This window comes from Streptopelia decaocto (genome assembly GCF_964273445.1).
Source record: "Streptopelia decaocto genome assembly, chromosome: 16".
Taxonomy (NCBI): Eukaryota; Metazoa; Chordata; class Aves; order Columbiformes; family Columbidae; genus Streptopelia; species Streptopelia decaocto.
This window is the reverse complement of record NC_138671.1, coordinates 7,673,361-7,700,569: the sequence shown is the minus strand read 5'-3', so window position 1 is coordinate 7,700,569 and position 27,209 is coordinate 7,673,361. Positions and strand designations below refer to the sequence as shown.

At 47.1% G+C, this 27,209-nt stretch overlaps 1 protein-coding gene across 1 annotated transcript; it reads right to left on the bottom strand.

Moving 5' to 3' along the window:
• Positions 1-594: 594 nt before the first annotated feature.
• On the bottom strand, positions 595-26,840 carry ST6GALNAC1 (ST6 N-acetylgalactosaminide alpha-2,6-sialyltransferase 1; the record flags this gene model as incomplete). The annotated part of the gene is made up of 9 exons (XM_082067397.1): positions 595-2,120; positions 2,516-2,615; positions 3,850-3,939; positions 4,520-4,623; positions 5,002-5,140; positions 5,522-5,693; positions 5,892-6,060; positions 9,610-10,246; positions 26,554-26,840. The coding sequence occupies 9 exons, from the start codon at positions 26,838-26,840 to the stop codon at positions 1,950-1,952; spliced, it is 1,869 nt and encodes a 622-aa protein (XP_081923523.1). The 3' UTR covers positions 595-1,949.
• Positions 26,841-27,209: the final 369 nt, after the last annotated feature.

The window sequence follows — 27,209 nt, the reverse complement described above, 5'->3', positions numbered from 1 at the left end:
GGGAGTTTGTCCTTGGTGGGTTCTGGAGGGTGACCAGACCCATCAGGCTCCTCTTCTCAATGAGGCCATTTGCTGCTCAGGACAGATTTCAGGTCTGCTCCAAAGCTCATGGTTCCCCACAGGCCTGGTGTTCACACAGGGTTACACACAGCATTCCATACAGAATTCCCATACAGCATTCCCAGAGGTATAGCACACTTTAACTCCCTGCTCCCACAGACACTGGGGGTTTTGTACAGGCAGAGCAGCCAACACAAGCTACTCCCTCTTGCAGATAAGCTGAATTCTTCATTTAGATTATCAATGGTGGGGGGGGTGGGAGTTTGTCTTTTGCAAACAAGCTTAGTGAGATGAGAAACTGCTCAGCCACTCTGCAGCACAAGGAAAAAAGGGACAAAGGACACCAGGTCTGGCAAACCCTGCTGACAATCCATGCTGAAATGCCTCCCTTAGAGCCCGGGGGGACCCTGGAGACACTGCTGCCCCAGCAGAAATACTGCACAAAAGGAAAACTGCCCACAGCTGGAGCAGGTCCAGTGGGACCAGTCAGTGTGCAGCTGGGCCCTGGTCCAGAGCCTGATGAGCCCAGGGGGTGCACTGGACCTGCAAATGGCTTTTCACCTGCACAGTGTCATGGGGGAAACATCCAGCCCTTCACATGTTTGTCTCCAGCATTCTCGGAGATATCAAGGACAAGGACAATGCTTGGTCAAGGATAAACTCAGGTACTCACTTCCTCAGGGAGGAGTTTGCCCAGCTCTGATCCCCATCCTGACATAGCAAGATGAGCAAGTGGGGACACTAAGGTACATCTACACAAGCTGCAGAGCACCTGCAACACTCAGTCCTGCCCTTTCCTGGCTCCATCAGCTGCTATCTCAGCCTTTAAGCAACTGCTTTGGACCCACACTGAAGAACCACAACTCACGGGGCTGCAATGAAGAATCAGCTTGGCCAAAGTAGCGCCATTTATTTTGCTTGCAAAACCCCTTTCAGAAGGTGAATACGTTGCAGGGGCACTGGCTGCAACCGCGTTCCTCTCCATGCGATGGGGAACAGGCACTCCAGGCCGCAGCAAGGACAGACAGCATCCATCCCTGGACATGGAGAGCTCCCCTACCTCCCCTGGCAAGAGGCAAACACAGCGCTCCTGTCACAGCCCAAGTCCAGCTGAGCAGGCACTTGGCACATCAGGACTGTGACACAAGATTCACACGTCCTGCAGCCAGGAGAGCCCCAGAGCAGAAGGCAGCAAGTTTGGGGTTTCTGCTGCACCATGGAGAGCATCTGCCTGCCCTTGAGGTGCTGGTGGTGGTCCTTTGGACATGTCACACTAGGAAGCAGAAGTGAGACTCGTCCTCTGTCAAATTAGTCACCTAGAAGTGTCCAGTCCATCCTTTTTTATCTGCACGGACCAGAGTGAGAGCAGGACTTCCAGGAACAACCCGTGGGGAACTGGTCCCAAGACAGGACCTATGTGTCCACCTCCATCCCCTGGCTGCAGAAGCAGCTTGCTTAGGGAAAACGCCCAGCTTCGAGATGGGCACCACTAACAGGGAGGATCCACCCAGAGCAGAAGGAGCATCTCCTTGCAAAGAGAGGAAACCTGGATGAAGATGCAAGACACTGGACCATATGCTACCCAGATCCATTCTGGATTCACCTCTCCTGATACCAGTGCCTACAACCATCCGCAACAGTCTTGCAGCATAGCCAGACACGACAATGTTGTTGGCTTGCTGCATTTTCTTACTGTTCTTCTCCTGGTCTGTAGCATTTGCATATTTGTAGAAACATTGTAACAGAATAGAAGTACTGAAGGAGGGAAATATCTTCATTGTGATAAAAATGTGCCTGGAAGTCCAGAGCTAACCTTGGCTCCAGAGGTCCTCTCCTGTGCCCAGTGAGGTGTTGTTGAAAGTTCCCAGGCAACAGCCTTTGCCACAGAATCAGGATCTCTGGTAAAGCTTCATGATATTCTCATCATGAAGCTTTTTCCACAGCTGCTTCTCTAGGTTGAAGTCATGGTTAGCGTAGAAAATCAGACGTTTCCTGTCCTTGTCATAGTAGTGATCTGAGTACTTCTCATGACCCTCTGTGATGTAGCCATAGGCGCTCACCTGGGAAAGACAGAGGAATCACTGGGGAGAGGTGACAAGGACAGAGGGAGCTCAGTGAAACACAGGACACAGTTCTCAAATGGGGAAGGAGCACAGGACACGGATACCAGTCAGGGCTTCTCAAAGTGAACCTGTGTGGGCTCCAGAAGGACCAGACTGGGAACACTGGCTCCACAGAGCCTGCTGGAGGATGGTTCCCAGGCCACAGCAAGCTTCACAACCTCTACGTGAACTATTTTGGGGTTGTTTCTCTTCAATCTGCTCCCTCATGGCTGATAAGAACCCATAAACCCTCAAGGCAGATTTTAGGCAGGGTTGAAGACATCCCTGCTCTGCTCTGTTACCTTGTCCCTGCTTCCAGCCAGTGCTGTGTGCAAGAACCACCATGCCCTTACCCGGTCACAGAGGTGGAGGGCAGTCAGCAGCAGGAACGCCCCCGTTGTGGGCCTGTACAACCGCCAGTAGGTCTTTTCCAGAGATTTAGATTTTAGAAACCTGCAGCAGGAGAGAAGAAAGCACAGAGCAGTTGCTGGGTGTGTTGGTTCAAGCAGGGCATGCTTTGTCCCCCTGTGGTCCATGTGGCATCTCTCCTCCTTGCAGGGGTTTGTGGCCACATGTGTGGGTACCGCTGCATGCTCAGTAAAGCAAAAGCCCAGCTCAGAACGCTCCAATGCCTGCAGTGCAACCTAAGCTCAGCTTTGCCCCAGCTTTATGGAAGCGGTAGGTCTTGAGGCAGGTAGAATAAAGAGGGGTGGATTAAAGGACCTAGTACAGTAAAGCCCACTCTTAAATCTGTTCTTTGTCTTTGAAGCTCCCTGGTAGACCCAGCTCCCTCCCCGCCCCCCGCCCCATTCAAGAGTGAAACAAGACACAGGGAAAGGTGCAGAGGAGTCACAAAACCTGCTAGGAGCTGCAGTGTTTGATGCCAGCAGTTGTTAGGAAGGTAGGAGCCCACACCAGGAAAAAATAGCATTCGAGCCCTTGGAAAGGACCCAAATCAGAGGGGAGACAGCAGAACGGGGCAGGAAGTACAAGCCATCTGGCACTGCATTTGCCTTCTCTCAGAGAAGGTACAATACAGCTCTCATGGACACCAAAGGGTAAAGGCAGCCAAAGCAGGACACAACAGGAGCTCTTCTTCCTACATCTCTTGGTCACGTGTGGCCCACAATTGGCAGATCTTACAGCAACAGTGTCCAGCAGGCTTGCGAAAAGGATTAGAGAGGCAAAGACAAGCAGCCAGGCCAGGTAAATGGGATACTGAAAAAGTGCCTAATACTGTGTTTGAGGGCACAACCAACCTCCCAAGTCAACAAGGGATCTCAGGAGAGAATGGCTGTTACGGAGCCTTCCTCCAAGGTGCAAAGCAATGGGGAACAGGAAAGGCTGGTCCTGAACTTCAATCAACTCTTCTGGCACTTCAGCAACACTCCTCCCACATGTAAACTCACCATTTGTCCAGGGCCTCATTTGGATGCAGAAAGCCAAACTGGCCAACAGCTGCTGCTTCTCCAGCTCACAGATGCTGGACATCTACCCACCATTACCATCCTGCTGCAGCACCACAGAGCATTTTGATTGACTGAACCCTAGTGAAGCTGACCTCCAATCTGCTTCTGCGGTTAAACTGCAGTTACAAGGGAGTGGAGCTGCGAGGAAAGAGCCCAGAGACAGAGATGGTGCTGGCCAGAAAAAATAAGCCTGTTAAAGCACAAAACCCCCAGCTCACCTGTTTTTCATGTATCTGAGGAAATCCGGGTGAATCACCAGGTATCTGTCTGTCGTGAAATCTTTATCAAATTTCTCCCGGGGCCTCGGCCTAAAGACAGGAATTGGGAGACTTAGGACAAGCTCCTATATTTCATCACTGCTGGAAAGCATTGGCCCTGATGCACTTGGTGATGAGAGAAGGACCACAAACAACTTAAGTTATTCTGCAGCATTTCCCAGATCATGAGAAAGCCTCCACAACCCGTGTGCATTGCAGAGGAAGAGATCAGGGAGGAGACAGAACAACAGGAGACAGGAATATCAAAATCATGTGTGTGCATAGACAAGAACTGGTGGAACCAGGCCTTCATCCATGAGCAGGCACCATGTAGGCACAAGACCAGGCAACAGCATGTGTTCATCCCTAAGGACCACAAAGCTTTCTCCAAGCTCTAGGCACATGTAATTCAAATCAGTTACTTCTGGGAAGGAGGTGTACTGGTTACAGCAGCACTCAGAGCTGTGGAGGAAATAAGATATTTTTCCAGACAAATCTGCCAGGGAAGGGAGGCTTTACCCTGGCTCTACCCTCACCTGCACCTCAGCAGGGCTGAGCACCGTGGAAAGGAAAAGGGCACAAAACAGAGCTCCACCCTGCAGGGTATAGAGGTGAGGCCAGTTTGTCTTACCCGTACTGGTCCAAGAATCCTTTCCTGACGTTCTTGTTCAGCAGAAGAGCCTTCAGCCACTCATAGTCTCTATGTCCCTCCATGAAGTGAATGTATTTGATATTCTAAGAAAACAAGTGAGCATTAATGAACAGCACAAAAGAAACTCATCCTTTAGAAACAAAATGCAAGCAGGCAGCTAGGCTCAGAGTTTCTCAGACACATCTTCTGTCTGCAGATTTTAACTATCCTACAGAAGCAGAATGGAGATAACATCTGATGTGCAGCTATTTCTACGTGCCAACAGGCTGTGGTAGAACTGATGCCACTTGCCCCTGCAAATATTCACTGAGCCAAGCCAGTGCAGGTTACCTCACTACGGCTAATACTAAAGCATTAGCTCAGCCCCTTTGCTCCTCACACGTGGCAAGATCAGAACTGAAGGCCACAGACAACAGCATCCCACCAAATTCGCACACACATACAGCATGGACCTGACTTACTTTTCCCTGTGGGACTTTGCTGAACCCTCTGTTTCTCAAGACATACAAAGAGGCCACCAGGGAATAGGCTGTAAATCCATAAAAGGAGGTTTTTGTTCCCACATCTTTTTCATATCCTTTGGTTAGAGCGCCACTCACCCTGGCCAAGGAAATCAAACAGAGGAGCAAGATTAGCAGGTGACCACTGAAAACCCTCACATCTGTATTTATAACAGGAAAAGACAGCATCAGTCTGGAGGAAGGGAGAATTAGTCCCATTTTTAGCTACACCTCATGATCTGCAGGAGAGCCCATGCTTTGGAGATGGCTCTTTATGGCTCATCTCTGAACCCAAGCTCTTCCTGTGTATTTAGGAACTTTCCAGTTCCTTTTTGGTTTTCCAGCTCCTCCTGCCACCAGTCATTCTGGCACTTGGGAGTCAGTGCAACACTAGAAGAGGTGAAGTTATCCAGCCATAATCATCTACTAGCCAGACACAGTGCTAGTTGTGTGTATCTTATCAGTAGGAAGCGTGCCTTACCGGAAGACATAGTCATGGGAGTCGATCTCCTGGCCCATCCCAGAGTTATTCAATATTCCTCCGTTGCCCACAACAGCACAGCTGATGCACGTTGGCACGCTGCTGTTGCTATTGGCCAGGAGCAGCTGCTGGTGAGGGTTTGGGGGCAGTAGGGACATGACCTCCTTCACCACTGTGAAGCAAACATGGTGGGGAATTAGTATCAAGAGCCTTTGGGATGGACACAGTGAAACCACCAGAGTTGCCACCAGGAGATCCACCCAGCCTGATGCCTTTGACAGGGAGATGCTGCAAACCTCCACCCACTTGGTATAAGGTTCCTGTTGGGAGTTTGATGGTCCCCCATCCTGACATGCCCTGAGGAACTCACATGAATAATTCAGCTCCATGAAGCCATAGGGAGGTGCAAAATGCTCCAGGCGGTCCCATTCACTGTCACTGAAATATCTCTTGTCTGTGAAGAGTGTGATGTTGGGTAGGAAAAGATCTCGCAGCCACTCAGACTTGGCAGCTTTGGCCTTCAGTGATTCAGAGCAGGTCTTGAAAAAAACAAAAAGGAAACAATAAGGACTGATTAGCAGGGAGCTGATAAACCTGACAAGTGCAAGTGCTTGTGTATGAGTATTGGGAAGATGTCTAGAAACTCCAATGGTACATCATCTCTTCCCCTTGGTGTCTCCTTCACTGCAAACATGAGGCACAATCTCAGCACTACATCAACAACTAGCTGGTGGAAAGTCACCTACGAGGATGCCAGAGTGACTCCAGGTCTCTGAGACTTTCTTTTTCAGCACAACAGACCTGCAATGCTCGTGTTTTACTGGCTTTGGACCTCGTTAACTGACGCAAATTAGCATCAGTAATAGGTCCAACCTAAACATATCGAATAAGGCTAGCAGCCCCCATCAGCAACACTCCTTGCAAGGTCCTGGCCTCAGAGTGCACACAAGCAAACACACTGAGGAATATGTTACGTGAAAATTGTGTTATCACTCCCTTTAAAGATAAGAAAAAGCATGCAAACAACTTGTTCAACGTCATAAATGAATCACAGATAAGCAAGTTGCTGAGAAGGGAATACAAGCCAGCTTATTCTTCCTAACAAGAGGGGTCTCATTGTGGCTGGCAAGAGTTATGTTCTGTGCAAACAGACAACAAACAACTCCACTGCTTTGGATTTTCCACTGAGTCAATTTCAGCTCTACCTTCTTAGACATCTTCCCCCAAAACCTACTGCAATACCTACTGAAAAACAAAACAGGAGACCAAGTGGACTCATATGTCCAGCTCAAATCCCCAGCAATGACCCAATTGCATTGCCAAAGCCTTGATATGTGCTCCGCTGAGCTGGGCTCTCCGCTGCAGGTGAGGGCGACAATCGAGTCGCAGGCTGAGGAGACGGGTCTCATTCTACCTGTCACAACAGGAGCGCAAAGAGAACAACATTGTGGAGAGTTTCATGTTGGCATCATTGAAGGATGTGGACCAATGTGTTGAGGCCAGGTTCAACAAGGCCAAGTGCCAGGCCCTGCACTTGGGTCACAACAACCCCATAAACGCTACACGCTCAGGGAAGAGCACCTAGAAAGATGGGAGCATCTGGCAGTCGACGTGCAGGATCCTGGTGACCTAACCCCACTGTGTCTACACAGTACTACTGGGCAGGAAGGGTGAGGTACCATCTCATGTGGCATATGCACCCATATCCACCCTCATTCACCCACTTCCATTTGTATTCTGGGTGTCTCGAGACCAGGAGGAGCCGAGGAAGGAGGATCCACATCCTGCACCACAGACCGGACCATCTGCCAGGCCCTTCTGCTGTGACTCAGGAAGGCTGAGCCAGTGCATGAGATCAAGGGTATAACCACCAAGTTCCACAATTAATAGTCACAGATCTTCAGATAACAGAGGTATCTTTGGGGCCAGCTGCTCCTCTCAAGCTGCTCAATGCCACACTGAAGAGGACAACCCACCAGCAACAGAATGGCTTGCACTGCCAAAAGGAGCAACATCAAAATACCCCAAGGTAGACACAAAACTCATCCTAGGGCTTTTTATCAGCCCAGTTCATCTGCCACTGCTCTCTCCATGTCTCCCAGGGCATCCTGGGCTTAAGGAATGGGATTAAGTTTTTCAAGAGTAGCCCCTGTTCCACCAGGAGAGGTCTGAGCAGAATGACGTGGTGCCTGCAGCCCTGACAGTCCCCTGGAGCAACACTCTCCCTAATGCCACATGACAGTGGTGGAAGACCATGCCACTGAGACTTTAAACAGGCAAATGGCTCATTTGAGACCACTGAGATAGAACAGATGGAGGCTCCTGTTGTCTGCCTGCACGCTCCGTCCTCCCTGGGCACACGAGCAGTGTGTAAATGCCACTTACACCCATGTATAAAGACCTTCCTCATGCTAGAGAGGGTCACTTGCCTGTCCAAGCCTTCCAGCAACAGGGGTGCCGGGGAAAAATGCTTTGGGTAAGCTCTGCAGAGTTACCAGCATAAGATGTGGGACAGGGACAGTATTGTGCACCACAACCTGCCCCATCTGCTTGCTGAGAATTTTTCTATAGTTTACAACTTTCCTAAAGGCCCTGTTCCAGGACCCGTGTAATGATGAGATGCTCAAATTAGTTCCAAACCCTCATAGCTTCAAAGAAAAGGTCAAAAAATATGGCCAGAACAAGAGTTCTGTGCAAAACAAAAAAAGACAGGCTTTCAGTTCTATGGCTGCTAAGACAACCTCATGGTGGGCACCAGTCTTCCAGTTTTAGAAGATCACATCAGTAACATGACCTACACAGGCAGAGGTGATCATGAGAACTAACATATGGAATAACACTCCCAACAAGCAGGATCTGTAAGAATAACTTTGAAGCTGTAGCTGTGCAAGTGCTACTGCCTAGACAGGTACAACTGTATCATTTGAGATTCCCATCTTCACCTCTACCAAAATACTTCACCTGTGCAGACCAGGCCTACAGTTGTTCCTATTTAACACAGAGGAACAAAACAAGAACATGTTGAATGCCAGATGTGTTACTAATTGTTTAGTCTGCTGTGATGACAGTTCAATGCATAGCAACAAAATCCTAGACAGCAATTCAACCTGCTGGTACCATTGGAGTCACAGAGCTCTAAATGGGTGAAGCATCTGCTTGCTCATTACGGGTGTGTCTACAGACAGGGTATAAAAGGTGAACTAGCATTCCTGGGCAAGTGTCTCTTCTTGTTGACAATAAACCACAACAGTAAAAACAAGTTACTTTTTAACCATAACTTCTCCAATGGGGCACACATACACATAGTTGAATTTTCACCATGAAAACCTTAAAGATGTCAACAGTTTCCACCTTACTGTGTCCAAAGCAGGCAGGCACCTGTCTATCAAACCTCATCTAACCCTTTTTCTTTGACTTTGTTTTGACTTTTGGTGAACAGGCACACAGAGATATTCCTACTCCTGTTCCTTCCCCATGACCTTTCTTGCTTTCTTAACCTGGGCTGCATAAAACAAAGATCAAGGCAAATCTGGAGATTGTAAACCTGAGTCTTGATAGGAATTCAGATACTCCATTTCCCAAGTGATCGAGTGAGAAACGGGAAACCTGGATGTAGGTTGCCACTTTGTGTCAGTCACCCAACACCTGTCTGTAGGCATCACAAGAAGAGGTGTGACCCGCCTTACCTTAGGGTGCCACCACAGGGAACATATACACTGTATTGTATCCCTGAGTCCACTATACAACATATCAAGTCACCTAAGAGCAGGACCACCTTGCAGCACATCTAGGAGAGAGATTTGTCCCAGATTGTGATGCACCTGAGCTCCAGAAAGGGCTGTCAAAGGCACCCATGGACATGTGCGCAACTGCAGCACGTTCCTATACTGGAGCACAGCGGAGGACTGGGCAGGGTAACAGAGTCATACACAAAGATCTTACCCTCTCTGTGTTCCAGCAGCATCTGCATTTACCAGTGAGTTGACCTACCAGTTTGGAGATCATCTTTGACTGCAAAGGGGGCAGCAGACAAGGAGATCAACAAGGAGGCATCATTCTTGGTGAACACTTAAGGCCATCATACCTACCAATGGTGGAGATGAGTTGTCCAGCAGATACTTGTCCTCAAAATCCCACCGTGGCTCAGACTTGAAGTCGGCAGCCTTCAGTTGCTTCTTTTCTGTCACCGCAGCAGCCTGAGGAACAGGTCTTACAGTTTTCACTGATGCAAGAGGGTCTTTTGGCTTCGTTTGGTCTTTGGATATGTTGTTTTCATGAGGTACCTCCACCCCAGAAGGTGGTTTCGCTGTTGCCTTCTCCTTGGCTCCCTCCTCCCTGGGAAGTGGTTTCACTGTTGTCTTTTCCTTGTCTTCTTCCACCCTTGGGGCTGGTGTCTCTGTTGTTTTCTCCTTGTTTCCCTGCACCCTAGGGGACATTTTGACTGTTGTCTTCTTGATTCCCTCCAAACCAGGGGATGGTTTCACAGCCGTGTTCCCTTTGGCTTCCTCCACCTTGGCAACTGATTTCATCGTCGTCTTCTGCTCCTCCTTTCTGTCCCATCTTGGTGTCCTCTCAACCATATCTCGTTTGAGCCTGGTGACGTCTTTCCCCAAAGTCACCTTTAAAAAGCTCCTTGAGTTCCCATTACCAGAATGGTTTGAGCCCGGTTGCGTTTGGGTGTCAACTTCTGGAGTATCCGGGGCACGCTGGAAAATGCCCAATGGCCTGAATGCAATCAAAGGAAAAACAGACACATCACACACACTTCCCACTTAACACTGGACACATTCCAGCCCATTTACAGTGCTCTTGACTCTGAGCCCCTCTCTGTGCTTCAGAGCAACCACTGCACACGACCACCACTCTGAGGACTTGCTGTTGCAACTGCCACCGAGTTTCTGCAAGATGCTGTGTGAATTTGAGTTCATTTACAACTTTTTCACCAAAGCGCTATTCAAATTCTTGCACCATTCTGTCTATTTATCTCCCCACTATGCAAATCCCAGGGGCTACACGCTCCTCTTCAGCACTCGGCTCATGAAACATCCACACTGGCAGAACTGCAAAGCGACACAGAACAGCTTTGCCCTGCACTGGGCAGGACCCCTGGCAATGTCCCCAGAGCACTGCAGGGGGACAGCTTTGGAGATCCCAAGTTCAGGACACAGCACACACCATAAGAGCAGCCACCTGGCTCTCTTCTTGCCCAGCAGAGCCGAGTGCTTCAGTGACAGAACATGAACAACCTCCAGAATTCAGTAAGAACTGAAACTCCTTTACAACACATCACTTCTTAAGCATTTGGGGCCACATAGCACTTTTTCCTCTCCTCCTCCCCCTTAGCCAGCTAATGTGGTGGCATTACACAACACTCACCAGGTACACATCTTAAGAAAGGCATTCTGAAGCTATTAAAATACACTATGAGGCTTAAAAATGTAAAATTTCTGCATTTTCAGCAATCATCTCTAATACTGCAGCTGCTCTGTTGCCCAATTCAGAGGCACAGGCAGGTACAAGGGTATCATAGGAGGTTACAGCTGCTAACACAGCAGAGGAGCCACCTGCAGCAAGACTGGGTTGAAACCCATAAAAAACAAAACAAACAAAAAACCAAAGGCAAAGTGGTTGGGTTTTGTCCCAAACATTCATTTTCATCTGCACATGGCTGGAGGGTGGAACAAGAAAAAGGAAGGTAAAAATTTTCTGCAGCTGAGCTTTCATGTATAGCAAAGCTCTTCAGGATGAACCAGCATAATTGTGGCAGTCTAATTTCACACTCACATTCACCCTTTGCATGACACATTCATTTTGGAGAGTTGTGGATTGCTTCCAAGGTGATAAATGAGGGGGGAGAAAAAAAGCACCTGTGCAGATAGCAGGCCGTAGACAACAGTTCAGTTTTTGCTGAAGCTTCAGAATGATATGGCATTCATTAAAGAGTAAAGCCTTTGACACAGTCTCCCACAGCATCCTCACAGCTAAGTTGAGGAGGTGTGGTCTAGACAATAGAGTAGTGAGGTGGGTTGCAAACTGGCTTAAGGAGAGAAGCCAGAGAGTAGTAGTCAATGGTGTGGAGACTAGTTGGAGGCCAGTATCTAGTGGAGTGCCTCAGGGGTCAGTACTGGGGCCAATATTGTTCAATATATAAATTAACGATTTAGATGAGGGAATAGAGTGCACTATCAGCAAGTTTGCTGATGACACCAAGCTGGGAGGAGTGGCTGACACGCCGGAGGGCTGTGCTGCCATCCAGAGACCTGGACAAGCTGGACAGTTGGGCGGGGAATAACCTAATGAAATTTAACAAAGGCAAGTGTAGAGTCCTGCATCTGGGCAGGAACAACCTCAGGTTCCAGTATAGGTTGGGAAATTACATATTAGAGAGCAGTGTAGGGGAAAGGGACCTGGGGGTCCTGGTGGACAACAGGATGACCATGAGCCAGCACTGTGCCCTTGTGGCCAGGAAGGCCAATGGTACCTGGGGTGTATTACAAGGGGGGTGGTTAGTAGATCGAGAGAGGTCCTCCTTGCCCTCTACTCTGCCCTGGTGAGACCACACCTGGAATATTGTGTCCAGTTCTGGGCCCCTCAGTTCCAGAAGGACAGGGAACTGCTGGAGAGGGTCCAGTGTAGGGCAACAAAGATGATTAAGGAAGTGGAGCACCTCCCTTATGAAGAAAGGCTGAGGGAGCTGGGTCTCTTTAGTTTGGAGAAGAGGAGACTGAGGAGTGACCTTATTAATGTTTATAAATATATAAAGGGTGAGTGCCACGAGGATGGAGCCAGGCTCTTCTCAGTGGCAAACAATGATAGGACAAGGGGTAATGGGATCAAGCTGGAACACAAGAGGTTCCACTTAAATTTGAGAAGAAACAACTTCTCAGTGAGGGTGACAGACACTGGACCAGGCTGCCCAGGGAGATTGTGGAGTCTCCTTCTTTGGAGACATTCAAACCCGCCTGGACATGTTCCTGTGCGACCTCACCTGGGCGTTCCTGCTCCAGCAGGGGGATTGGACTAGATGATCTTTTGAGGTCCCTTCCAATCCCAAACATACTGTGATACTGTGATTAGGAAATGATCAGCTAAGGAGCCTTTTAAAAATCATTTTGTATCAGATAAATACTGGAACTTTTCCAGTGCTATGTCTGAGAAAAAGAGGTTGTCGTAAATGGCCTATGAACTCTTCCTCTACCTCTCCTCATAATCATTAGCCAGCCCAGGTTTTCTATCACAGTGTTCCCTGTATAAACTTGTGTCACTGTTTACTGACTAACAAGAGGAAAGATTTTATATATACACTCTAAGAGAAATTTGGTAAGGTAGCTTAGGCAGACCTCAAATCCCTGGATGATTTTCTATTGTATTTTTAAGATGACATTTAAAATTTTGAAATTAAAGGCCAGAGAACAAATGAAACAGGACAGTATGACAAACCCGCCCCACTCCAGACTTTCTGTACTTGCTGTCTTGAAGGGCACAGATTCCGTCCCAGCTCTATTACACTTTAATTTCAAATACTGTGCCAAACATCCAGAGACCAAAATGTAAAACGGAGCACCCTTTACATCCCAAAGCTTGCTCCCTGCAGTCAGACCCACACGGCCAGGCACTCATGCCTACACAGGACCCTGGTCTCCTGAGCAGCATTTTAAATCCAGACAACTGGTCAAAATAACTCATCAAGTTTCAGGCTCCAGAGTCCAGCTGGCAAACAAATGCAGAAGCTCAATGATCTTTACTGTCATTTTCCTCTCCATTTACAAAGCCCTAGAACAAATAGAGGGTAAATCCATTAAAATGCTGCTTTGTGTATTTTATGTTGCATATAAAGGTTACAGAAATAGAACTGACACAGAGATAAACACATATAGCTCAGGTGTAGTGGTGTTTTAACCACATACAGCTCATGAGTAGCAGTGTTTTATTATACTTAAGGTGCAAAAATACAGACATTTCCATTATCTGAAACTACCTCAGAATGAAATAGCTTCAAGCAGCTGGGCATGGAGAGCCAGCTCTTGTCCCAGCTCTGCCACCAGCAGTCTCTGTGACCACGGACAACGCACTTCACTTCTTTACACCCTTCCCTTCTCCCCATCTCCCTCTCCACGTTCCACAGCTGTCCTCAAGGTGCAGTCTCAATCCACTGGAGCTGAGCTAAACTCACACCACCTCTAGAAGAGACACAGATGTTCCCAGCCTCACCCCTCCTGCCTGTCCCCACAGCATCAGCCCCAAGAAGTCCAGCTGAAAATAACCCCACTGAGACAAGCCAGAGCAGCTCATGGGGAGAGCTGGGACCATCCAAGGGCTGGTGGTGAGCAGTGCTTCCTACACACAGCACCAACACACAACTAAGCCACGCTTGTAGCAGGAAAGGCTCAGCTCATGCAAGGAACGGTGTTTCCTGCCAGCAACACTGGAAGCATCTTACTACAACCTACACTGCAATTCCCTCCACACCCATTCTTGTAGGATTTACTTGATCATTTCTATAAAAAAATAATATATATATTGATCATGTCTGCATGAAATTGGTCTCCAAGTATGCAGCATATTTGTATTAGGAACCAGACGTTGAACTCACTATAAATTCAAAGGTATCACATGCAGTTCAATGCCCAGCAGTGCAATGTGGACTAGGGCTGAGAGAGGTCCTTCTGGGAGCCACCAAAAAAAGCAAATACTACATAGTGCCAAAGTACAAAAACAGTACTAGCAAAGCACAAGCTTTTTTAAACAGCTACACAAGGAAACATTGGAAACTAGCAATCCAGCAGAAGCAAGTTAGTGACTGTAGATCTTCCAACACCACACTCCGGTTGTACACAACAAGGTCTGCTAAAGCAAACTGTTTATCTAACTCAACAGCAGAAGTGAAAGTTTCAGGGTAAAATGACATAGAGAAAGAACATGAGCAGAAACACCCTATCCAGGCAGCACACACCGCAGGGAAGCAGGTCTCCTACCTGAAAAGCCTTGACTCTGACAAGCCAAACAAGGAGCTGAAATTACCAACAAAGACGCAAAAGCTTGTTAAAATAATGAGCCAAATGAAAACTTTGGGAATTTTAGGAAGCCTTCTCCTGCAAAACCCCATGGTGAGATGCCTGGGAGCAACAGAGGCTCTGATGCTGCTGCCCAGAGGTGCTTGTGAGGAAGTGCCTTCCAAAGGTGTATTGAACAAGTGGGCAGGTCTCCACTCTGGATTTCCCCACAAGAACAGCACACCCTCTCTCCCAACAGAACCACAAACGGATCCAATTTGTCAGACAAAATAACAGATTTGCACTGCTCCCATCTATCACCCTAAGCTTGCTGCAACACAGAGTGGGCAAAGCAACACCTTTTACTGCAAACAGTGGAAGTTTCCTGTATTTTCCTTCATGAGGCTAGTTGGCTGTGAGATCTGGTACATCACTGGGAACATTTGTGTGAATGATGGAAATAATAGCCATAGTTGCAGTCAAATAAATTAGCTTTCAGACCACCACCTGCTGAACAGCTCAAACAAAATTCTAGGCACAATCAAACAGATCTTTAATTTCTTCTTCATGCAGTACTTGCTTGTAACCCCAATCCAGAAGCAATCCCTGTCCCCAAAAGCTGATGGTTAGATATGCATCCATTTCACCTTGTGATTGCTTTGAAACAAGACAGACTCCTTGCAAATCTACCACAGAAGTTTGTGTTTAAAGGCAGATTAGTGCTTGGGTGAAGCATTAGAAGACAAGGCTTAGAGTTTGACAGTCTCCTCCCTCTCTAAACAAGCTGACCTGACTTTAGGGCAATTGGAAAATGATAGCTATGTCAGTTCATCATTAAAAAAGGACAGGGATGGACAGTCTGTGACTAGTTGTAGAATTTAAAAGAACTAGATCACCCTGGACACTCCCACAGTACAGCACCTTGAAATTCAGTTGATTTCAAGGAAGCATCTAATATATCTGAATTTTTATTACATATAACACCAAAATATGTTTCAAATTTCTTGTATCTGTGATTCATGCCATCATGGACAGACAGACAACTGCCTCCTACACTACCGTGCTTAGTGGGACCCTGGTCATTTGGGTTTTGCACAATACAACCAGGCTTTGCTCATCAACAGCACCAGTTAAAACAAAGCTTCGCTAATGCCACATGCATACAAAATGCTCCAAGGGTAACAAATCCCTGCTGCAAACCTAGGGGTTTGCACTACACTTGATTTGAGCCATGAGCATATTCAGACCTGGGATATGATGCTTCTCATTGCTAGGTAGCACTTGACAATCTCTCTTCCCATCTCAAGTTCCACAATCCGTATCTCATCCTCTCCTCTTCATGAAAATCAGACTGTCTGGAGATCTTTGGAAGTGCCAAATACATCTCCCCACCTGCAGAGGGAAAGATTAGCAGAGATGAACACCACAGCCAGAGAAATGCTTACTGCACCAGAGGTAAGAGTTTTACATGCTACAGCAAAGGGCTATTTTAACTCATGGGGAGCTGTAAATATTAACCCTGACAGTTCAAGGGCAGTCTACTACATTGCTTCTTACAACATAGGTTGCTTCCGCACAGCTCTTATCACAAATTAGGCCCAGATATAAAAAACTTTTGTTGGCAACACCACAAATTTCAGAAGCTCGCACTCACACTATCTCTGTGGCCAAGAGCAGCTCTGTTCAATTGTAAAGTTCTGTAAGAAGTGCGATTCCTGAGATATACAGGCCCACAGACAAGGAGACAATAAGCAAAAAACTGCACCTAACACAGGGGCTGGCAGGCTCGGAAGGGCCACAGCCCAGATGCCAGCCTCCTCTTCCAAACAAGAGGTTTTGCATGTTCCTCTGGCAGTCCTACCAGCAACCCCAGGAGATGCTGTTTCTCTCACGTTGCAGAGACTCTGAGCCCAGCATTGCTGCTCCGTGTTTACTGTGTCCAGCTACCAACATCAATGCCCAAAACAGAAGTTCTTCTATTCTATAGTGCTATTAAAGCAAGACTTCTTTTTTTTTTAAATCAAACTCCACCTGGGACCATCAAGTGAAGATGGCTGTTTGCCCTTTTCCATCACTAACAATCCATTTAATTCCACATCCATTTAACTACATCCTTAGTTACATCCTGGATGGATAAAAGGCAGATTTGCCTTTATTTTTTTTTTCATAAACAAACTTTATCTCCATTAGATCTTAGGCTGTGTGTGTTCTGGGTGTCAGTTACAGTCTGAACTATGCCAACAATGTATCTACGTGCACATTATCCAGAGGGCTGTGTATCAAGTCTTGCTTACCTGCCTGTGCCTTTCCGCTTTCCCATGGCTCTGGGTGAGGGAAAAGGGCATCACAAGATGTGCTTTAAAGACAGAATTCTACAAAATTGATCAAGTTTCACCATAGGAATAACCTACCTTTATTGATGTCCACAACATAGCAAAACCAGTAGTTGACAGGAAGCCTGTGGAATAAAGACCTGCTAATGAAGCTGGGGATGTCTGGACCTGTTCACAGTATTACTTGGTGATATAAGAACTGAGCGAGTTGTAACTGAGAGAGAAAAAGAATGATGTTGCCTGCAGCATGTGACTGCTCAGTGGTCATGTCTGTGGGTTAGCAAAGGCTAAGCTAGTACAGGCTTGGCTTGGAGATGTCAGGTTCTTGTTTTCCCCTCCCAGCTCAGCAGTCATCTTCAGAAGCACAGGACTGCAAGAGCAAACTCTGCAGAGCTATTTGTCTTGCTTTCACCAAACAAAACCAATAGCCCAACAACTCCCAAGCTTGCCTTAATTCCAGAGTCACTGGCCATTTTCCAGCAAGACCCTTCTCTTCTGCACCAAACCTTCTGTCAAAAACACTGAACAAACACCCAGAGACAAACCACACTTATCAGGGCAAAACTCATGTCTACTGCTGCACTTGCAAAGCCTCAGAACTGCACCAGGAGCTGGGGAACAGCTTAGTGAGCCAACAGGTCTGTGTTCTCCATGGACTGAAATGCCCCAGGAGAAAAAGACAGTGGCCTTCGTGGTGGAACACTAGCACATGTCTCTTTAAGTGTCCGCTCAGCAGAGTTGCTGAGAATGGAAAACTTCACAGTGTTTTATTAGAGCTATTTTGTCATCTTGTTATCCAGCCCCACCCAGATAATGCCCCAGTAAAGAAATTGCCCTGAATTTATGTTGTAACAGCAGATGATACAGGTCTAAACTGGAATATTTCCTCCCTCTCCCATGCACCAGAGAAAGTCCTTGCATGGAGCAATCACTGGGAGATGAGGTATAAATTGCTCTGAATTTGGCCATATTACAGCCTCTGGCCACTGGAACTTTAGTTCTTTTTGCACATTCCCATGGCCACAGCTACAGGTGTTAACCTCTCTGCACTGAGTGAAGCAGATCAAGTCTTTCATCATGCTGCTTTTTTGCTTCTTGAGCTCTTCACTATTCACCCTATCCTGCCCAAGCTGCATCACCACAATGGCTCTGGTCCTGGCATCCTTTGCTCAGATACACAAAGCTGAGAAGACTGATGAGCCACTTCATTTGACAGAATTAAAAAACAAAACAATCTGCCACCCCTACACACAGAAAAACACACTCATAGCAGCAATGGCTGGAAACATCAGCTGGAGTTACACAGGCTGGAAAGAACCAGGGCTGCTTTATCCAGATGCCTCCCTCCACAGCCTTTTGTCTGTGCCATCCCAGCAGGAAGCCTTGCATATCACCTGACAGAGACACAAAACTGACACCACTTCAGGGCTGATTTGGGTTGTAGGGTTTGGTTTTTTTCCCCTTTAAAATCTGTTCGATGGAAAGGAAGAAAATACTCTATTCCTTGACCAGGAATCTTTCAGAGAGCTGTTCCCCTAAGGAGCAGGGCAGTATTGCAGACAGGTGAGGAGGTAATTTATTAAACTCATGGCTAGCTGCCCCCAAATCAGAAAAGCAGCCTCTCCAGCTCCTGTCCCTGACAGCTGCCAGGACCAGGAGCGTTGCAGGATCCTCCGTTGCTCCTGAGAAATACAAGAATCACAAAGACCAAATCCCTCTTCACAGCCCTGGCAACAAATGCAGACATATCATCTCAGCACTTGACATCTGGCTGCTAAAATCAGACCCTGCACAGGTACGAATTACAGAATCACATCTGTAACTGTCTACTAATTTTAGAGCCAGAAGTGATATATTTCTTGCTGAAGGTCTTTCCCATACTCTTCCCACTGATTTAACACCAGAAATCATCCCTCTTGACATGTGGTAGGACAAATGTGCCATTTGGCATCCTTTGGGGTGAAAAGTGCTACAGGAACGCAAGATGTAAGCCTGCTTCTCGAGTGGTATAAATCATCATGTCCCTGATTTACGCTTGGAAAAATGTGGCCTCACAGTGCTGTCCTCTCTGCTCTGGACTGACAGATGCATTGGAGAAAGGCAGTCACAGTTTTAGCTGCAGGAGTTGCACAGTCACAGGGTTCTGTGAGAGGCGAGATGGATTTACTGCTGGAAATCACATGCTGCTCTTCCCTTCTCTCTCTTTTGTCTATTGTCTTCTATTTAACCAATCTTCTGCTTTTTTTAGATACCACGGGGGCCCTGTGCTACTTATATCCACCCTCCTCCTGTTAATCTGACAGAGGCTTTTGACAGCCCTGGAGAGAAGGTGATTCTTTGTCAGCCCAGTTGCCCAACACCTATCAACCTCATACTGGGAAAACCCCAGGCAAGTAATTGCTGAGCAGCAGAGCAGCACATTGTGCTGTTGTGATGGAAATGTGATTTCCTCACACTAAGGAAAAGCATACTGTTCTCTCCCTGTTCCCCGGGAGCTTCTCAGCATCTATTCAATTGGGGTTTGTCTCACAGGCCTTAGATCTCCAAGAAAGAAACTCTAGTTGCAAGTCTCAGCTGGGCCTGAGAGGATCAGCCAGTCTGTTTCTAACAACACTGTGCAATGACTTTATTTATCTCCTGTACTCCTAATGATGGGTGTCACTCTAGTAGAAAGTGTGGTATGGAAAAGCCAGGCAGGACATACACTGTGTCTGCTCCTAGCTCTGCCGCTTGCATCTCCAGCCTTGTGTGCCCATTTTTAGTTATCAAATGAGAATCACAGAATAGTTTGGGTTGGAAAGGACCTTTAATAAAGGTCATCTAGCCCACCCCCACTCAGGCCCACAACAGGAACAGTCTAAGCTGTGTTGTTAGCAGGACGACGTCAAATTCAGGTGGTGTCCAGCCCTTGTGCTCATCTCCTCTAGCCTGTCCTCACTGCTCTCCTCCGTACTGGCGTTTTGCACTCACTGACACCATCCATTCATCTAGAATGAGTTACACTGCAGAGCCACAGCAGCAAAGGCTGGAAGAGACATCTTAAAAGCTCATCTCACACAGTTCCAAGCTTCAGTGACATCTAAACCAACCCTGTGACTCCAAGCAGATGGTGGTTGGGGGTTGTCTACCTTTCAGCACTCAAGGGTTCCCTCCCTCTCCATAAGTAATGTCCGCCACTGCGTCATACTCCACTGACCTCCGTCCACCTCTGCTCCACCCCACCTTTCAGCTCCATCAATGTTTGAGTTCATATTTGAGTTCATATTTACCCTTTGATCTTCTAATCATAAGTACACAGTTAACTGAAATAATTAACATCTTAAGATTAAATGTACAAAACAATCAAGAGGACAAAGAGCTCCACAGAAAAACAAAGACTGTCAAAAATGACTTTTCTGGTTGCTTAACTACATGCGTTGTCCTGTGAAATCATATAGTAAAGTGCTCTGAGAATCCAAGAGCAAATAACAAGGTCTTGGGTTTATAAACATTATGTAATTTATCCTAAAACACTTGCAAATTACCTTGCTGCATTTTCTTCAGCTGATACTGAGGGGCAGTCATTGCTGAGAGGAATATGAGGAGCTCTGCTACAGCACGACACAGTTTTCTAGACAGAAGGTCTCTGAAATAAATACGAGAGCGGTAAAAGGCAGTTAATCACACGAGAATTTAAACAGAGTGGTGCCAAAGTCCTGCTTTAGCTCAAAGCTACATGTATATCTTTGTTTTCAGCTTCATCTAGACCCTGGTAGCTCGACCACAACATCCTCAGAACCCCAATGGCTGAAGCCACAATGCTCCAGGAGCTCACAGGTCTGAGATGGGCTATTTGTTTTGTCACTGCCAAAGTATTTCACTGTTGTTCATGAGGTTGATCTATTAAAGAAATCTGGATATGTCAAGTGGCCCACAAACACATTAAAATAATGACACTTTCATAGATAGAAGTTCAGATCCTTGCTAAAATACAATTTGATTAGAGAGTTAGCTTTATCTCACTTGTAACTCACATCTACATAACACACATTATCTTTCTCTTTAAATAGCTGGCATTTCACTTGTGGAATTTTGTATGCTTTGCTATCTAATCTATCGTTGAAAAAAAACTTCCCATCTTGTCATGCGGTTAGTGTTTGGGTTTTACGTTATCCTGTAAAACATTTTACAGCCTAGAGATTGCAATGGAATCATAAGACAGTTTTTCTACAAGGCTTACTGTTTCCTGCAGAACACTGCATTCAGCCAGCCTCTCCCTTCTCTTAATATCAGCATTTGACAAGGTCTGGCATTACAACTTCAAGTAAACCAGAAGACTGTAGTTCCATTTACACATAAATAAATAGCACATGCTCGACGAAAAAGGCCATTCACTATATATACCCCAAGTGCAGGTTTATCTGCTACAAACTTTGAAGTGCACCACCCGCCTGGAAAGTCAACAGAAACGTCTCCTACAGTTGCCTGATCTTGTGCTGGGGACTCTGGGTTAGATACGTGGCTATTTTGTGCTCACAAAGGAGGAAAAAGAACTAAGAACATAAGACAGGCAGTTAAAGCATTGTCTTGTCCTTTGGTAGATTTGTTTAGAGAGAGAAAGGTTTGTACGAGGGGGTCTCAGATCAGAACTCTGCTGTCCCACCATGTGCTGGTGATCCTCTAGGCTGAGGGGACAGAACCCTGCCCGTTACCATCATCACATGCTCTCTCACCTTTGGATAACATCGTGGATCAGTCTTGGGCTCCCCTATCCTAACCTGAAGTGCCTGCATGCGTGTGCCCCCCCAGACACCAAAACAGTCACTTTTTCTCAGCTGAGTCAGCCGCTACAACTGTAGGAAGCAGGATAGAGCCCACCATGTTCTGATACAAACAGCAAGACGGGGTCTGCCTCGTCTCCTGCAGAAAAGTGAGCAGGGACATCAACACCATTGTCATGGGCTTCTCAGTGTGTACATATTACTAAACTGTTGCGCACGATGCCAATCATTTCTGGGTACAGAATATCCACGTACAAACAAGGATAACCCACACCTGTTATTAAGAACCCATTTAACGCAAAAGCCTACAGGAGGGGCTGGCACAAAGGAGCCAGAGAGAGCAGGTCACGCTCCCACAGCTCCGTGGATTCAACAGGGGATCGCTACCGAGTTCAAGCAGCTTACAATAAAATGAGAAATTAAGGCACGAATCTGGTGCTGTTACTCATCCCAAGTGAAAACTTGCTTCACACATGAACCACTGGCATCCTCAAAATAAGGTGCTATCTCTTCTGACCTCTGCTTTTCCCCCACCCAGTTTGTAGCAGCCAGTCTCTGGACCCCAGTTAGTCACCCCCCATGCAGGAATCCCAGCAACTCAGCTCTCAATAAGCCCAGACAGGGCTGCTGCAGGACCATGGGTACCACCAAAAACCTTCCCAGTGACACAGAGCACAGCGCTCTGTGCTCAACCAGGGCCATCACACAAGGGTTTCTCCTTCACAAACTAGCAATGGTCATCGGAAACACCTACTGCCAGCTGACTGGAGTTTTCTGTGCAAAGTTCTCCTCTGCTACCAGAATTTGGGTTATCTGGAAAGTGAAAGAAGCTGATTGCCAGTCCTGTGATGCTGGAAGACATGAAAAATTCCAAGTATATCACCTTTCAGAAGAGTTACTGGATCAATGTGGCCTCTTCACTCTACTACAAACTCGACACTTCTACCACTTCCTTTCCCACCCTCTAATTTCCTTAAAACCAGCATCTTGAGTTAATTTCTACTGCCATTAATAATTAGTAGCAGAACTCCAACAACTGAATCATAGGCAGTCTGCGAAACAATTTCTCACACCACACAGGCGACTAGTCTTTGTTTCCTTTCCAATAAAAGGCTCTAACAGTGTTGACAAGGAAGACAAATTACAGAGGCAATGACCCACAAAGTCCACTCCTTCATGAGGATCGCAGTTACATCTTTAAGAGAGTTATAGAACAATGCAACAAAAAAATTACAGAGACATTAGAACAAGGTCACATTAGTCACAAATACCTATTTGAGATCTTATCTGATGCTATGGCAGGTAAACAGAATTCAAGCTCAAGTCTTGGCCTCTGGAAAGGTGGTTTCATCAGAGGAATGTGTATTCTCTTCCCCTCTCAATGAAGTATAATATAACCACAGCCTCTGAAAACAACATTTTCCTCTAGCAGCTCCTAGCTAGCTTACCACACTTGACCGAGCCAACAAATACTCATGCTGCAGGTGAAACAAAGATTAAGTCTTGTGGCTGGGGGATTAAGGGAAGTTTTAAACAAGATTTCTGTTTAGAAAAATTCTGGTTCTCATCAGGAAGAATTGCTCAGAAAATAGGAGTTTTCCCACCTGTCATCATTAGCTAAGATTAGCCTGTCTCAGGAATGCTAGATAACAGAGGGATCACAACATGCAGGATTCCCGAGATTTGCTAAGGAGAAGAGGGCTGTGCATACCCTTCTTAATTCTCTATGAAGTAAAACAGTACTCGAGGCCTTCAGTCAGAGCTACACGGGACCCTGCTGCTGTTTGTATAAAACAACAGCACCATCCAGCGGGTAAAGAGCACTTGCTTCTCCTCTCCCACCACCTCATGTTTGCCTACATTTATTTACAGAACATACAGTATATTAACTTTCTTTCAATTGTGAGCACTTTAGGGTTGCACTTACATTATTAGCCTTGGGTAGGAAAAAGTGAGTCGTTTGGGGGAGAGTGGTAAAAAACCAGCTCCAAACACACACTTTGTACTGCCCAGCAGTGCTCTCTCCAGGCATCACCCTTCCTCGCACCAGGGCTGCAATCTCTTAACTGTGGGGGAAACTGACCCCAAGGGAGCTAAGGACTCATCATATCACACCCTTGGGTTTAGCACTGGGAACAACCTCACAGCCAGACACACTGCAGCGAGCCCACACATCACCACACCAAGAAGGGACACAACCCCAGCTGTGTTCAGCCCAGGTCACGCTGCCAGTTTTGGAAATGCGTTCAGACTCCTTATGATTCACCAGGATGATGTCAGCTGGCTGCTTCATCTCTTTCTGTAGTGGCACCCCTAACAAGTTGGCGTAACACTTGAAAACAGTCGCAATCCCCACAGTAGGTTTGACACTACCCTCTCACAGGAAACAAAATCAACTATCCCCTTTGAGACAAATGAAGATGAAACACACCATGTAATACCTCTTCGTCAGTTTATTGCTCCCAATGCAATGTAGCCGTTAGCAAACACAAGCAGTACACAGCATTCCCGACAGCTGACCACACCATGACGCACTCGCTACTTGTACAGATCTCAACAGCAGCGTTCCTGACCTACTTTGGGAATTAAAGCATTTGAGACAAGGGTTTTTCCCCCTTCGGAAAAGGAGAGTCCCAGGGCTATTCCAGAGTTGTTGGCTACGATCCAGAGATTGGATACATTTGATGTGCAATAGATATATTCCAAGTTAAAAAAAAAAAAAGACAAGGACTTCCATGTTTTGCTCTGTTGCCATCCCAGTAGAAATCCAAATTCATATAGAATCATAGAATCATTTTGGCTGGAAAAAGACCTTTAAGATCATTACATCCAAGCACTAACTTCACACTCACAGGTTCACCTTTAAAGCACATCCCTGGTACTAGCACTCCATTCTCATCTCGTTTAAGAATTCTTACCATCTAGTGCTGCTTCCATAACTCACTCTGACTACATACTCATAGATCAGAATCTCTGCTGTTTCACTTGACAGAGAAGACTCACAAGAAAGATTGCATTCCTGGAACATGTCGAAATCCCTATTAAAAACTCACCTTCGTGAGAAAAGCTTTAGTTATATCATGGAGAAAAAAGAATAAAACAAAATACCATTCACTTGCTGCAAACAGAAGGTAGTGGACACTATCGTGCATTTCCTACCACCTCTGATGTTATGTTGGTCAGACAACTTCCATGGAAATGCAGGCGGAAAAGGCTACAACAGCAAGGGATTTATAGAGATTGGTCTCTTTGACCACTTTCTATACAGTCTTGATATCAAAATGTGATTCACCAACAAAAGTACAGGAAGGATTATGCCACACATTCACTGCTTGATTACTATATAAATTCCTTACAGCCACCAGTTGCTGCAAACTTCAGAACTGTTTACTTCAGTCTTTAGAGGAAATAAAATTCTCAAAAATGGATTGTTATCTCCAACATGATTTTTGAACTTGTTTCCCACCATCCTTATGGGAATAAACCCAGTCTATTATAAATTCAGAGACAGTAGATTTAATTCCCTGTTAAATGCACATAGCCTGGATACAGTGATTAAGAGACATGAGAGACTGGGGGGAAAAATAACTAAAAACAGGAGCATATTCTTTTATTGTTAGGATAATGCCAAAGTTGGCCTGGAAACGCCTACTTGTTCTCCTCTGGCAGATATTAATGAAGACTTTTGTCTTTGATTCATTCTAAGAAATGCCCCAGAGGAATTTATTCAAAATATTTGACATAGACTGCAAAAATCCCCTTAACAGCACAGAGTATGGAAAACAACCCTGTAGGTGCAAAAAGCAGAGGGTTCATGGTGGGTATGGGGTGATAATCTTTTCCACTTGTAACTATTCTCATTTCCTTCAAAGGAGAGGACCCTGGAAAGCCACCTCCTCACTGCACACACACTTGACAAGTTCACTGGCTCAATTCCTTGTACTGTTGGCACACCCACCCACTTTGTCTACGCTGCTAATGCGCTGGGCTAAGTCAAATTTATGTAACTCTCACCAGCTGTAGAGCACAAAACAGATGCTATGGCATCGTAGAGCATAAGGTTTACCAATTCCAGAGGCAACCTATGCAAAAAGAGCTTATTTAAAAGCTCTGGAGAGAAGGTCTCCAAACCTGAAACCCCTTTCAGAGTTACCTAGAACCAGAGGAGGGGAATTCTGCCTTCTCTTTCCCCTGCCTTCACCACCCCCACTTACTGAAAGTCAACTAAATCATTCCAGATTTATTTGAACATTGATCTCTGATGCTCAAAGACTGCCTGAGCTTGAATGAGAAACAAAACACTCAAGAACACTGGGGATGTGAAACAAAATGTTCTCATTCTCTGATCCACTCAAGATTAGATCAAGACAATAAGCTACTCCTTATCTGCAGGATCAAGAGTCATAATACAGGATTACACTAAAGCATGCTTAGTGAAATGTCAGGAATACAGGTAAGAGCATCAGAAAAAACATGGCTATGACGTATCTTGGCAAAGATGAACTGCTCTCGCCAAGGCCAGTGGGGGCAGCAGCAGACGCTTCCCATGGATTTGGGCACCTGGAGAGGGACAGAAGATTCATTTCCCAAGGTGCCAGCATAGGCAGGTCCCAAGACCATGACGCAATGTGGGTTTACTAAAGAATATCTTAAACCATGGTCACCTCATCTCCCTGCACTCCCACTCCAAACCCACTGACACGAACGTCCCGACGACTCCAATGAACTCCGGTTCAGACCAAACACCCGGTGAGAGCCATCAGTGCACCGGCGGGTTAACCCGGACGCCTCACACTGGCGGGTGCTGCCGAAGGGGCGGCAGGGCGGGCCTAACCCCGCTGGCCCCACACACAGCATTCCGCCTCACAGCCACCCTCTCCGAGCGGCCAGGAGCGCTGCCACGCACCCACCGCCCAGACACCCACGGAGAGTCAACCCCCCCGCACCGATGAGGCGGATCTCGGGCTCTCGGCCGGGGCCGGGCCGCCCGCAGCAGCCTCGGGCCCACCAGCCCCCTCACGCTCAGCCGGTACCGCCGCCATCTTAACTGTGAGGCGGGGAACGGCCCCGCCCCGCGCACGTGCACTGCGTGACAACGCCCCGCCCTGCTCCTCCGCTGCTGGAGCGGGTTACGGGGGCCGGCGAGGGACAACCCAGTCGCGTTCCGCGTTGTTTTACAAGTACCAAATAGGGACACGTGTGTCCAATCGCAGGGCCCGGGGCTGGTTGCCATGGCAACGGGCCGCTTCGCCCAGCCCTGCCCGGGACGGCTCGGTCAGGGGAGCCGCCGCTCCGGGGCTGCCATCCCCTCGTGTTGCCGAAACGTCCGCAGCAGCCGTGGGCTGGAGCTGCTCCCGGCTGCGGGAGCGATCCCGGGGGGGTCTCACCCCGCAGGGGATCACAGGAGGACGGGCCTCCGTGTTATGAAGGCCCACAAGAGGCCCCTCTGCGCCAGCGCTGGTCCGGAATCCACCCGCCCGTGTTTGCGTCTCCAGAGCTTGTCTAGGGGAGAAGAGTTTTCCTAATGGCCCTTGCCATGTATCCCCACATAGCCATAGGGCCGCGGCGGTACCCTCCAGCCCCACGCGAGGCTGGCGAGGAG